The 12,351-nt window shown below is 42.0% G+C and overlaps 1 protein-coding gene across 1 annotated transcript in view; it reads right to left on the bottom strand.

Annotated features, from left to right (window-relative positions):
* The window catches only part of LOC131091081 (vasoactive intestinal polypeptide receptor 1-like), a 29,562-nt gene extending 26,294 nt beyond the window's left edge, over window positions 1-3,268 (bottom strand). The window contains exon 1 of the mRNA XM_058036940.1: window positions 3,103-3,268. Coding sequence (XP_057892923.1) covers window positions 3,103-3,268 — 166 coding nt within the window. The remainder of the gene's footprint in view (window positions 1-3,102) is intronic.
* Between the last annotated feature and the right edge of the window lie 9,083 nt (window positions 3,269-12,351).

Here is a 12,351-nt window from a genome sequence, read left to right as displayed (position 1 = left end):
TGTCATCTAATTCCTCAAACCTGGAAGTCAAAGTCCTACAGCAAGTTCATTTAATGGATCTGTATTCTTGGAGTGTTTCCATCTCTTCCCAGCAACACTGAAGAAGACTCAATGAGTAGCTTCAGACCAGATTCCTAATTTTAGACAGTTAATTGTAGATGATTAATCTAAATTCCCCCATCAAGCCTCCCTTAATGATCAGTGAGAGCAGACAAGCAGTTGCAGGGAAGGATTCCTCCTGCTTTGCTCAGGCACCTGTTTGAGGACAGTGGCTGCCTGTACAGGAGCCTGTCTCCCTTCATTAACTCCCTCCAGGCTTAAAAAAACACCCTAAAAATGGATTATTCCACACATCCAGCGCCCCATGGAGAGGAATTGAAGGTCTGCAGGGACCGTGGCAGAGGAAGCACAAATTAAACACAGAAATTGAGACACCCAGGTTCGTTTTACTGGGAGCTCAGCATCTTGCCATGGGTTTGGATCCATGAGCACAATAATTTGCTGAAGGGATTGTACAGCTCAGTGCTGACCCACCTGTGTTTCCATTCTCCCCTCCATTCATTAGATCAGAGCAAAGCCCTCCCCAGAAATGGGAAATGTGGGGGTTTGGAGAGGAAAGCAGTTTGGCACAGCAGGGAGAGCAGTGAAGGCAGAGCCTTTTCTGCTCTTTGTCCTCTGCTTCCTGAGTCTCTGAACTCCTTAAGGCATAAAAAGTCATTTTTAGGCATTTCAGCCTGCCCTGCTCTCTGTTCCCTGTCACTTACCAGTGAATGGTAATTCTTTCAGTGTCAAGGACTCTGTTCTGCAAGGCACAAATACACCCCTGTGGAGCTTACAGGAGATAACAGTGCCCAGCTCCACAGAGGAAGTTTACAGGATCAGCCCTCTGCTTTATTTTCATATCTGATTAACGACTTATTTGCAGAATCCATACAGGAATTATTTCTCTGATCCTTTGAAACAGTAGGGGATTATTCCCTCAGTACATTTTAGGGGTCTCAGGCCTTCCCTGACCCACTGAACATGCAAAACTGAGACACAAACCCCACTGACATTCAGAGCACTGCCTCTCACCATACATGGAGTTGATGTTCACATTTTGAGGACAAAAGCTGTGCAGATCATGCAGTTCACAGGATTTCTCTTGTCACGGGCACAGCCTGCTGCAATGTGCTGCAATATTAAAATGATGCGTGGCAGCTCCCAGATGTGCACAATCCATCACTTTGGAGCAGCTCCACTCTGCTGACAGCTGCAAGAACGAGCTGTGTGCCTCCTTTACGTGTAAAAAAGGCTGGCCCAGATGCCAAAATCACTTTACCTGCAGCAGTCTGAGCCTTTAGGCTGCCTGGTTTTGCATGGAAAAAACAGAATTACACATGATAGCAGCTGTACTGGTGAGGTTTGCATTGCAAGGACCCACAAGCTGTCCCTTGTACACAAATCTGTGTAAATACAGAGGAAAACACAAGATCCAGGGGTTGTGAAAATTTACATCCCATCTCCCACTGTTTGGAAATGAAAGATCAGGATCAGTCTGTCATTAAGGCTCTCACATTTGCCCACAGAGGAAAGCAGGCCCTGGAGGAGCACCCACTCCATCTGGCTGTCCCAGGACAAGATGGAATGTTGCCTGGGAAGGTGACTCCTCTCTCCTTCCTGCTGGATCCCAGCCCACGCTGAACATCTCGCTGTGAAATGAGTGAAGTTTGAATAAACGAGCCCCCGGTAATCACATCCAGAGGAAAGGTTCCAAACTCTTCCCTCAGGCTGAGCATTGAGGGCAAAGAAGAGAAATTTCTGAGCTTGGATTTGCACTAGTTTGTGTTCAGCATGCCAGGCAGGGGCAGTGGTGGAGTGTGGAGATCAGGGAGGGATGGCAGTACCTGGGTTGAGTCCCCACCACCTGACTGGAGGCTCTGCACAAATCACAAACAGGATGGGGCAGCTGTGGAACGTGCTTTGAGCTGATTTATTTTCCAGCATCAGCCTCATTCCATGGTTATGACAATGGGAAGATGCCAGCAGCTCACATCTTAGGCAGCAGACCAAGAATTTAATGTTATAACTTACTTTATAAGTTTTTTGACCAATCACATAAAGCAAAAGCACATTGACAGTAGCTCCATCCAACCACTATAAGCACAGGTACCTTTGGTTAAACAATGGTTGCTTATTTCAAATACAATACCTGCTTGTGAGCCTTCAAACACAATGCACAGAGCTCCATTATTAAGCTTCAAACTTCCTAATACATCACTAGATAAACTTTTCTGCAGCTTAGGGAGTTATTCTAGACAAGCATCAATACACAGACCATTGTTCCATTTGTCTTTGTTTTCTACTTTTTAAATAATTTTTCTGCTGACCAATCTCATGGCTGCTGCTTAGCTCTAATCACAGTTCTGCTGTCTCTGAGCTGCCTTTTGCAGCTTTCCCAAAACCCTCTGATTTTATGGATTCCCACATCCCTGGGCTCATCCATCTTCCCTGATGTCCAGTGGCACAGGCTCACCTGCTGCCCTCAGTGCACAGACACACACCACACAGTTCATGCTCCTGCCTGGTGATTTTAGAAACCTCCCGCTCTGAAAACATCATCTCAGAGAGGCAAATGTCCCCATCCATCAGGAGGAACTGCTCCTTTCCAGCCATCCTCCTTGTCCTGCAAAGTTGCCTTTCTCAGGACAAGCTGGCACAGCGACCTGTCCCCTTCTGTCTGTCCAAAGCCCTGCTACAGCCGTTCTGATCTGGGGATGCTCTTCTCTCCTCTGCAAACTGCGGTTCTAAAGAACGGAAAAGTCATTTATTAACAGCATCTTGAGGCTGGAAAATTTTAATCAAAGGAGCTCGGTCAACACATTAACTCAGGGATATTTTTTTTATTTATTTCCTTCCCTCTAACATCTCTGTCTCGTTTTGTATTTTTTCTTGTTAATGCTTTCCTTGTTTTTTTTTCTGTGTTTCTGCCTGCTCCCCATTCGGATAGAAGTTACCCATCTCCTGCGGACTTTCCCCCCAGCCCGGCGGCAGCGGCGGAGCCATCCAGCTGTGGCCGGGCTCCAGATGTGCGCTCCCCCCGGCCCAGCGGTCGGCACTCACCAGCGGCAGCAGCAGCAGCAGCCAGCGCAAAGTTCGCATCCTCCGCAGCAGCCGCCGGCTCCCGCCGCTGCCTCTGCCGGGTGCGATGCTGCCAAAAGCCGGGGAGGCTCTGCCCGCCCCCACCTGCCCAAGGCCCGCCCCGAGAGCCTCCGAGCTCCCCGAGCATCCCCGCCGCAAAGTGGGAGGTAAGGGAAAAGGATTCTCCATGGTGGAAAGCCAGGGCACCGCAGGGAATGTTTCTGTGTCTGCGCTGGGGTGCCCTGACCCCCATGGCAGCACTGACTCTGACCCTCATCCATGGAGAAAGTTTCCTAAACTCCAGAATAGACCAGAATCCACAAAAGTGTGCAACAGAATATAGAGAGCAGTGTAGATGTATAATTTAGATGAGAAATTTAGATTTTTGGGATTTTTAGTGTGTTGTGGATGGCAGCAAGATGGAGGGCACAGGGTGTCATCCTGGGTTTCTTCTTCATGCTTCTTCTTCCTCCTTCTCCATGGGTTTGGGTGGCATTTTGTAATTGGGCAGAAAAGTCCCCATTGCGGCTCTGTGGGATCAGTTATTGGGTTAAAAGGGGAAATAATCCAGGTGTCAGCTCTTCATTGGATAGTTTAGTCTGAAAAGCCCTTGGAACAAGAGATTGTTGGCCATTTTGTGCCTTGCTGCCAAACTCATGTTTGTGAGACTGTTTTACTGATAAGAAATAATAAACACCTGAGTGTGAACATGAAATAAGATCTCAAGTGCCTTCAATCCAGACCCAGAGAAACCAATCCCCCAGGGATGTTGGATTCACCTCTGCACACCTGGCCACTGCAAAATGATGAACAAGCCCTGGAAAAAAGCAAAGCAGGGAGCTGGGACACCAGTGTGGGTTTTGGGGTGGTTTTGGAAGCAGGAATTCTCTGTGCTGTGTTCACTCTTCCTGGTTTTCCAAGGATTTGGAAAAAAAAAAATAAGGCTGATTTTTACTTTTTCTCCATCTGTAATGGATAACATAAAACTTTGGCCACTTTCTGAGTGGGTTTGGCAGTGTGGGATTCCCTTTGGGACTCTTAGAGATGGAGTTTGTGGGTTTTGGAATCCCCCTCCTCTCAGACGGGAAATTTTGTGCAATGACAGAATTTCCACCAAAACTTGAACGAGATCTTTTTGACCCTTGTGTTACAAAGATGTCTTGGGTTCAGGTTTATTTCTTGGTGCTAAGAAAGTTCAAGCTTTTCTTGCCTACAGATAAGATTTTTTTGGGGAGAAAAATATTTAAGTGTTAGGTTCTTAGGGCTCAGGCACCAGCTCTGGCTTTTGCCGCACTGAATTTTGCACCAAGATATTTTCAGGACCTGAGAGAACCAAAATTATGAACATGGCCAAAGCAGCTTTCCTTGATAAGTGCTGTTTCATATCCTGTTTATCATTCATTAGTTCCCAATGGTGTTAAACACACAATTTCTGTACTATCAGGGCAGATTCAGGGCTGGCTTAAGTTACCCTAAAAATTGGCATTCAGTGCCATTAGTAAAAATAATTATTTCTGCAGCTTTGTCCATAGGTGTACAGCTTTCCTACAAGTCCTGTGTCTGGTTTTCCAGCTTCACCTAAATATTTCAGATATGCAATATATAACATTTGTAACCACATTCTCATTTAATCTGCTCTTTTCTATAGGTTTGTCTTTCATTACTGCAAAATGGCACCTGCACAGCCTCAGATGTTACTCCAAAAATCAGATTTGTGAGAAAATACTTAAGAAATTAGGTCGGATTCTGACTTTTTCTCCATCTGTAATGGATAACATAAAACTGTGCCCACTTTCAGTAGTAAGCAAGGTGGTTCCTGTCACACTGGAATAATTTTTAGGATCCCATTACAAGGCATGCAACACATGCAGCCAGGCAGTTCCTACTTCTAATGCAAAGAAAAATGCAAAGTGCAGACCTGTCAAACACCCCAGGACAGGAACAGTTCATAATCCCTGCTGAACTTTATTCACACAACTCAAAAATCCAAGATCACGGAAAAACAGAAAAATTTGGGTCAGGGGATGGAGCTCTGGCCCCAACCCTCTCCCCTCACCACTCAAATTTCATGGTCAGGAATTTGTGTTTCAAAGGGAATTGCTCTCAGGAGCCACACTGTAAAACACAAAAATGCCACTGAGGGAACATTTGTGGCATTCCAGCCTCCAATATTTCACCTGGATTCTGTTATTTAATACCTTGAAGGTCACTTAAATGAGGGGTTTTAGGTCATCACAACCAGCTTGGAGCAAACCCAAGTGGGAACCACTTTTTTTTTTTTGTAATTTTTTAATGTAGATTTTTGGCATGAGATTTGCAAGAAGTTTTTAGGAGATTGATGGAGCAGACCTGGTCTCTCAATATTTGCTTTCTCATACATTTTCTTCATACATTTTCTCTCCTCCATCTTTTCCTATCTCATCTCCAGCTGATCAAAAAAGCAGTCCACGTTCCCATCCTTGAGATTTAAATTAATTACCTGGAAATTCCTCTTGTAAGAATATTTTTCCATCCTAATAAGGAAATCAAGCATGTTTTTATTGGGTTTTTGTAGCATCTTATTGTAGTTAATGTTAGAAACCTCACCTACATTAAAGTCTGATTTCCTCAGTCTTCTCACATCCCTGCATTACTTTAAACAGATCCTTAAAACCTTATTTAGTCTAAAAACTAATTTATATTCATCATATTAAGTTGCTTTATTCATTTTACTCTTTGCTGTTTCTCTCTATGTACCCAAAGCTCCAATAATGAAAAAAATGCAGGAAAAATAATATTTATTTATCATAATATTTTCATATGCTTTGATGCATTTTGCTACTTTTTGTCATAAAATAGGTCCTTGCCTGATAAACTGCCTCAAACTAAGCATTATTATTTTATTTTCCCCAAGAATTACAGGATAACTAATCAAAGATAAGAATCACATTTGTTGCTCCTCAACATCAACCTGGGCTCAGAATTCAACAGATGTGCATAAAAACCTCCTCTTGTTAAACAACAACAAGAAGCCATCGTGTTGGTATGAAACTTAATCAATGAGGCAACAGACCTGAGATTCCTCCTAATCCCCCTCATGGATATTCTGAATCAATTGGTGCCATTTCATGTACAATTACTTGACATTTTGTGGAATTACCGAGCGCCTTTGTGGAAGCTGGAGAATGGGGTTTTGATACCATATGTTACCTGAAAATGGGTTTCTCATAATAAAGATCTTCCTAAAATGCACCTGGAATTTCTTCCAGCAGCACTTCAGGCTGGAAAATAGGGTGTCCCAGCCCCACACTGCAGCATGAGCCATCAGCCAGAGCATGAAGGTGAATTTATTGGCATTTCTAAACAATCTTTTGACAAATCTGACTAAATATGCAAAACAAAAAGCCCTGGGATTATGAGGAGGAGGCTGCAATTACAGGGAGTACATAATTCAGTGCTCAGGCAGAACACGGTGTTACTGAGAAACATGTTGTGACTTTAATTAACAGCAAAACTTGACGGTCTTTAGAAAAAGGAGGGTATAAAAAAAGGCTGGAGGTTTTACTCCTGACAGTGATCTCTGCGGGCTGTTTGAGACAGAGGGGTGAGAGCAGAAAATTCAAACAACTGAAGGCAAAGGGGTTGAGATACTAAAAAGGGAAGGCACTAAATATCAGACAAGTGCCTGGAGCTGCATGAGGATAATTTGTCCAGCTGATGTTCTCTGTAAGCCCTCCCTGTGTTATCTCCTCACTGTTTTTCTTGGGTAAAATTGACTCCTGCCATGTCCTGGGGCTCTGACTCCATATGTGCCCATATTCTGTTTCTGTTCCTTGGCCTGGCCCCAGGGACACCTGGGACACAAATTAAAGACAAAATTACAGACCCTTGGATTATGTGAATTATGTTTGATCTGTAAACTTAATTTCACCCAAGCATATGAAGCACTTTGTGAATTTGAAAAACATATCTGACTTGTGCTCATCTTCCACAAAAATATCATTTAACTATTTTAAAAATAAACTCCTTTATTGTTTTCAACATTGAAAAAAAATACATCTGTCAGCTATCCCTTCTCTACTTCCATTGTATTTTATTCAAGAATAAGCAAGTTTTTTTTCCCAACCTAAGGGAAGTTGCTTTTCTCAGTGACACACAATGAAATCTTCATTCCTATTAATAGTCTCTCAAGAGTTGACAGACCAGCTGTTCCTGTCTCAGAAATTGTTTTATGCATTGTATTATTCATTGGTTTTCTTGCTTTCCTATAGCCACATCAACTCGATTTCAAGTCTGTTTCTTTTCCAAGAGGAGGAGAACAACCCTGATTTTTAGTCACTAAAATGCAGATTTAAGACTAAACTTGCTTTCTTCCTAAGGGCCAAGAAAACATTCATGTTTCTTCTGGGTACAGATTGAGCCTATACAATCAAATTTGGGTAAACAGGGATAGCCTATTTTTAACAAGACAGAAGTCTAGTTACTGGTGTATACTGGTGTTTGCTTCTTTTATGTTTGCGAGTCATGGAATTTCAGGATGGTTTGGTGTCTTAGTGTGAAAAGACAGGTGTCTGCCTTCAAGGCAGGAACCTCCCTTGAAATGGAAAATGTAAGGCCCCTCCCTCTGAATTATTATAATTTTGAAATTAGGGAGCTCTCAGGTAAAGATACGGAAAGAGGAATAACAGTTCTTTAACAGAAAAAATTTAAAATATAAATGCAATAATAGAAAAAAACCCACAAAACCCAGTGACAGAGTGAGAGCAGTCCCTGCCCCCTGTGTGTCAGGGGGTGTCCCAGCCCCATCCCAGGGGGGCTCAGCCCTCCTGCAGTGCCAGCTGTGGCTCTGCTGCAGCAGGGATCCTGCACAAGGGGGGAGTTTTCCTCTGCAGCTCCAGGGCTGCTGCAGATGGGCCTGGGCTCCCTCTGGCCATGCAGGGCAGCAGAAAGCTGCTCCTCTGGCAGTGCAGGGGGCAAAGGCTGCTGTGCTGTGCCAGGCTCAGATTGGATCCAGGCAGGAATGCTTGGCTCCTCCCCTGGGCGGAGCATCTCCCCATGGGATGCTGGGATTGGATCAGCCCTGCAGGGACACTCAGTGGCCATGGACAGCAGAGATCTCCTGGAGGGAGGGTTGGCTGTGGGAGACAGAAAGAAAAAAACTGCCCCATGAACAGAAATAACTGCCCCACCTCTGACAGATGGCAACAGAACACACACCCCCCACCACATCTTTCAACCTAAGACATTTGGGTTGGGAGAAATCTTAAAACTCATCTCATTCCGACCCCCTGCCACGGGCAGGGACACCTTCCACTATCCCAGGTTTCTCCAAGCCCCTTCCAACCTGGCCTTGGGCACTGCCAGGGATCCAGGGGCAGCCACAGCTTCTCTGGGCACCCTGTGCCAGGGCCTCCCCGCCAAAAGGAAATCTTTTTTCCATACTTTTCCCTTTGATTATCCCAGTTTCTCCACTGGGACTGCAGAAGGGCCTCACCTCACCCCTCTACAGCAGTACTCATCTCAACCAACCTCAGACATTAAGAATGTAAATGTGAGCTGCTTGTTCCAGGTTATTTTCACAGTCACAGACAGCACTAAATGAATTCTGCCTGACATAATTTGGATGTCTATGGAGGACAAGATAACAATTTCCTCAGGGTGTCCTCCTCTCCACCATCATCTCTGAGAGTAGGGAAGGATGAGAGCTCAGCTCTGGATGTTTCCTTGGGGGTGAAATTCCACACACTTCACACAATGGGTTATGAATACCTAATGCAGGCTGGGTAAGCTGCAAAAGTGAACTCCCACCGTGGTTAATCACCAGCCTAAGGCAATTAGTCAGTTTACCCTTCATGTTCCTTTTAGAACCTCCTTGTGCTGTGTTGTAGTAGGAGACCCTGAGTCCAAAGCCATCCCGTCTCTTTTAGTGACTTCAGAGGGAAGTGTGAGGTGGAGTTTGTTAAAGACAAAATTCAGAAATTTAGACATCAACATGTTGGTGTCCAGATGCAATCTGGATGTTTCAGCTTCCTTTGGGGTCAATGATCACCTAAAAGGGAACCTTTTAGTCAGTTCAGTCCATTGAATGGTTCTTTGGAGTAGGGTATTGGCCAAGATCCTGAATAAATTCACACAATTCAAGGCTGAGTTGTGCTTCCCAATAAGAGGAGACCATAACCAAGTATGATCCAATATAATGTAATGTAATAAATATAATTAATGTGATATGATATGATATATGATATAATATAATATAATATAATATAATGTAATGTAATGTAATAAATATAATATAATATAATATAATATAATATAATATAATATAATATAATATAATATAATATAATATAATATAATATAATATAATATAATATAATATAATATAATATAATATAATATAATATAATATAATATAATATAATATAATATAATGTAATGTAATGTAATATAATAATCTGTGGTTTTAAGTATTTGCAGCAAGGGGTCAGAAGTTAGATCAGACTCTGACTCATGGGCCCCAGACATGGTGCACAAGGAATGGGCAGGAACTGATGCCCAAGAAGTTCCACCTGAACATGAGGAAGAACTTCTTCCCTGCACAGTGACTGAGCCCAGACAGGGCATGGAGTGTCCCTCACTGGAAATATTCAGAAGCAATCTGCACAAAACCCTGAGGAACCTGCTCTGGGGGCCCTGCTGGAGCAGGAGGTTGGACACCACACCTCCAGTCTCCCTGCCAGCCTTCCCCAGTTTGTGACTCCCTGTCTGAACACTCTCAAGAGCTGCCAGCTGTGACACAGGGACACTGCAGGCACGGCAGGTGGAGGCTGCCCAGGCAAAGGGAACCAGATTCCTCTGAGAGGAGAAATGATTCAAGCCCTGATATCAAATAAGATAAATCCCAGCCAGACCAGATATCTGATTTTTGGGTGACTTTTCACATTCATCTTCAGTGAGAGGAATCCCTTGCCATGTGTTTCTCAAAGATGAATTGAATTGCAAAGTCTGGCTTCCTTTATCAAAACCTATCTTCCTTTTTACCTTAACTCCTTACCTAAACCTATTGTCTCCACCATCCCAGAGTGTTTTTACTCAGGACACAGAGCTTCTTGTGCAGTTGTATCATCTGGTGGAAGATTTTACTTCCTCTATTTAAAGCAAATATTTAATTTCACATAGAGAAAATAAATAGTCTTTTGCTGAGGGGAGATTATCATAATTTTTTTTTTCTTGCTTGTTGTATTTCTGCATACTACAATGAACCATACAACTAAATCTTCCATGATTTATGGTTGTACTCACAATAAGAAAGGATTTGTGTCTGTGACTTTACAAGGACATTATGACTCCCTTATTAAAGAACTCAGAACATGTAAAGAATCATAAAAATTATCCCTGACTTTTCTTGGTGTGGTAAAACACCCACTACTAAGAGAAAGCAGTTTCTGGGGTGATTTTAAAGGTGGATGTCAATACAAACACTAATTAAAACTACTCTGGGAAAGGAAGGTGATAAAAAAGCAGATTTGTGACAAGAGCTGGTTCAGGGGATCTGTGGGATCTCCAGAACTTTCCTGTTGGTGGGAAGCCAGAGTTCTGTGGTGCCAAAAATCAGGGGAGATCAGCAGTTCCTGTGCCCTCATGTGTTACTCTTCACCTGAACTATAAGGAAATGTGCTCAGCTCTGTTATTGATGAGACAAAACTTTCTCTGAACCATGAACAGAAGAGTTTCCACCACTGTTTTCTCTAAAACACAACAACAAAGTTCTTGGTGTGTTCCAGTTCTTCCTATCATTTAACACAACTTTTTTTTAGCATTTCTCCCTAGAGTCTCAGCTTTGTGGAAATATCCCACTTTGCTCAGTTTAACCCAAACCCCAAACTGTTGGGAAGGGCCAATCTCTTAATAATCATGGGGCAGTGTAAATAGAGTTATCTAGGAGGGCAATTAGCTAAGGATTGATTGCTTTTTGATTAGCTAAAGATTGCACACAGAGCAAGATTGCAAGATGTAAATACTCAATTTTTTTAAAATACCTGTTATTTAGTGGGTTTATTACCTGTTATTAGTGATTTTGGTTTGTTAATTTGAGATTTTGTTAATTTTGACATTTCTTGGTTAATGTAGTAAAGAGTGTGGTGGGTTTGGTGCTGGTTAATAATTAATGTATTAACTTTTTGTTGTGAGATAGGTTTAGGATAAAGGTAAAGTAGATTTAAAATTTTGAAAATATATAAAGAAAAATGTATTAATAGTAACTAAAAGAAAGAGTAATAACAATTAGAATAATTTTTTTCTATACTTCTCTTTTTTATATATTTTTTTCTCACTGATAATGCAGAAACAAAAAAAAAAAAAAAGAAAAATGAATAAACAAACCTAAAATTTTAATAAGTTTACTTTTATTAGAGTAGTCTTTTCTTTAGTTTACTTATGGGGAGAAGTTTAGTTTACTTAGGGAGAGAATTTGTTATGAATAGTAGCAAAGCCATGACATTTAAAAATAATATAAAATATCTAAATAGAAGTAAATACAGACACAAGTCTGATGTATCATCAACCATCATTTCTTACTGATTAATGAATTCATCCATTCATCCCTGTCCTAGAAAGAATGAGGTTCTTATCTCCTTCTTCAAGGTATATATACATATATACCTTTTTTGTGATATATATGCACACCTGAAATTCTCAAGCCATACTTTTATTTATAATGAAAAAAGAAAAGAGGACACACTAAAACATCTCTTTTTCATGAAAATTTCCTGATTTTTATTTTACTATTTACCAACTTTCATTTTACCATTAGTCCAACTAGATCCTTTATGCAACTGCATTCCTTATAAAAGGAATCCAACACACATAAATCCTTTATGTGATCTGCTCACTGGAGACTCATTATTCTGAGTGTTGGCACTCAGGAGAATGTGAAAGAAAAAGGAAATGATAACAGGAACCAAAATCTTTCCCACAAGGGAAACTTTGTGACCTCAAGGGCAAGCACTGCAAGTTGTACATAGGGGAAAATAATAGATTCAATTTCTGAGAGGGCAAAATGTTGTAACTAAAGATTTCTGAGTCAGAACCCTCAAATGAGACAGAATCTTGTCTTACAAGGATGAAACTTTCTTGTGGGTCTTCCTGCTCAAGCTGTGGTCATCAGAGCACTGGTATGTGCCCAGAGATGTAATTACCTCAGGGAAGCAGGAGGTCCATCAGGCTCTGGCATTAAAATCAAAACCAAAACCA

The sequence above is a fragment of the Melospiza georgiana genome, chromosome 1 (genome assembly GCF_028018845.1).
Source record: "Melospiza georgiana isolate bMelGeo1 chromosome 1, bMelGeo1.pri, whole genome shotgun sequence".
NCBI classification, from domain to species: domain Eukaryota; kingdom Metazoa; phylum Chordata; class Aves; order Passeriformes; family Passerellidae; genus Melospiza; species Melospiza georgiana.
Note: the sequence above shows the minus strand (reverse complement) of the source record. Positions and strands in the feature narration are given on the sequence as shown.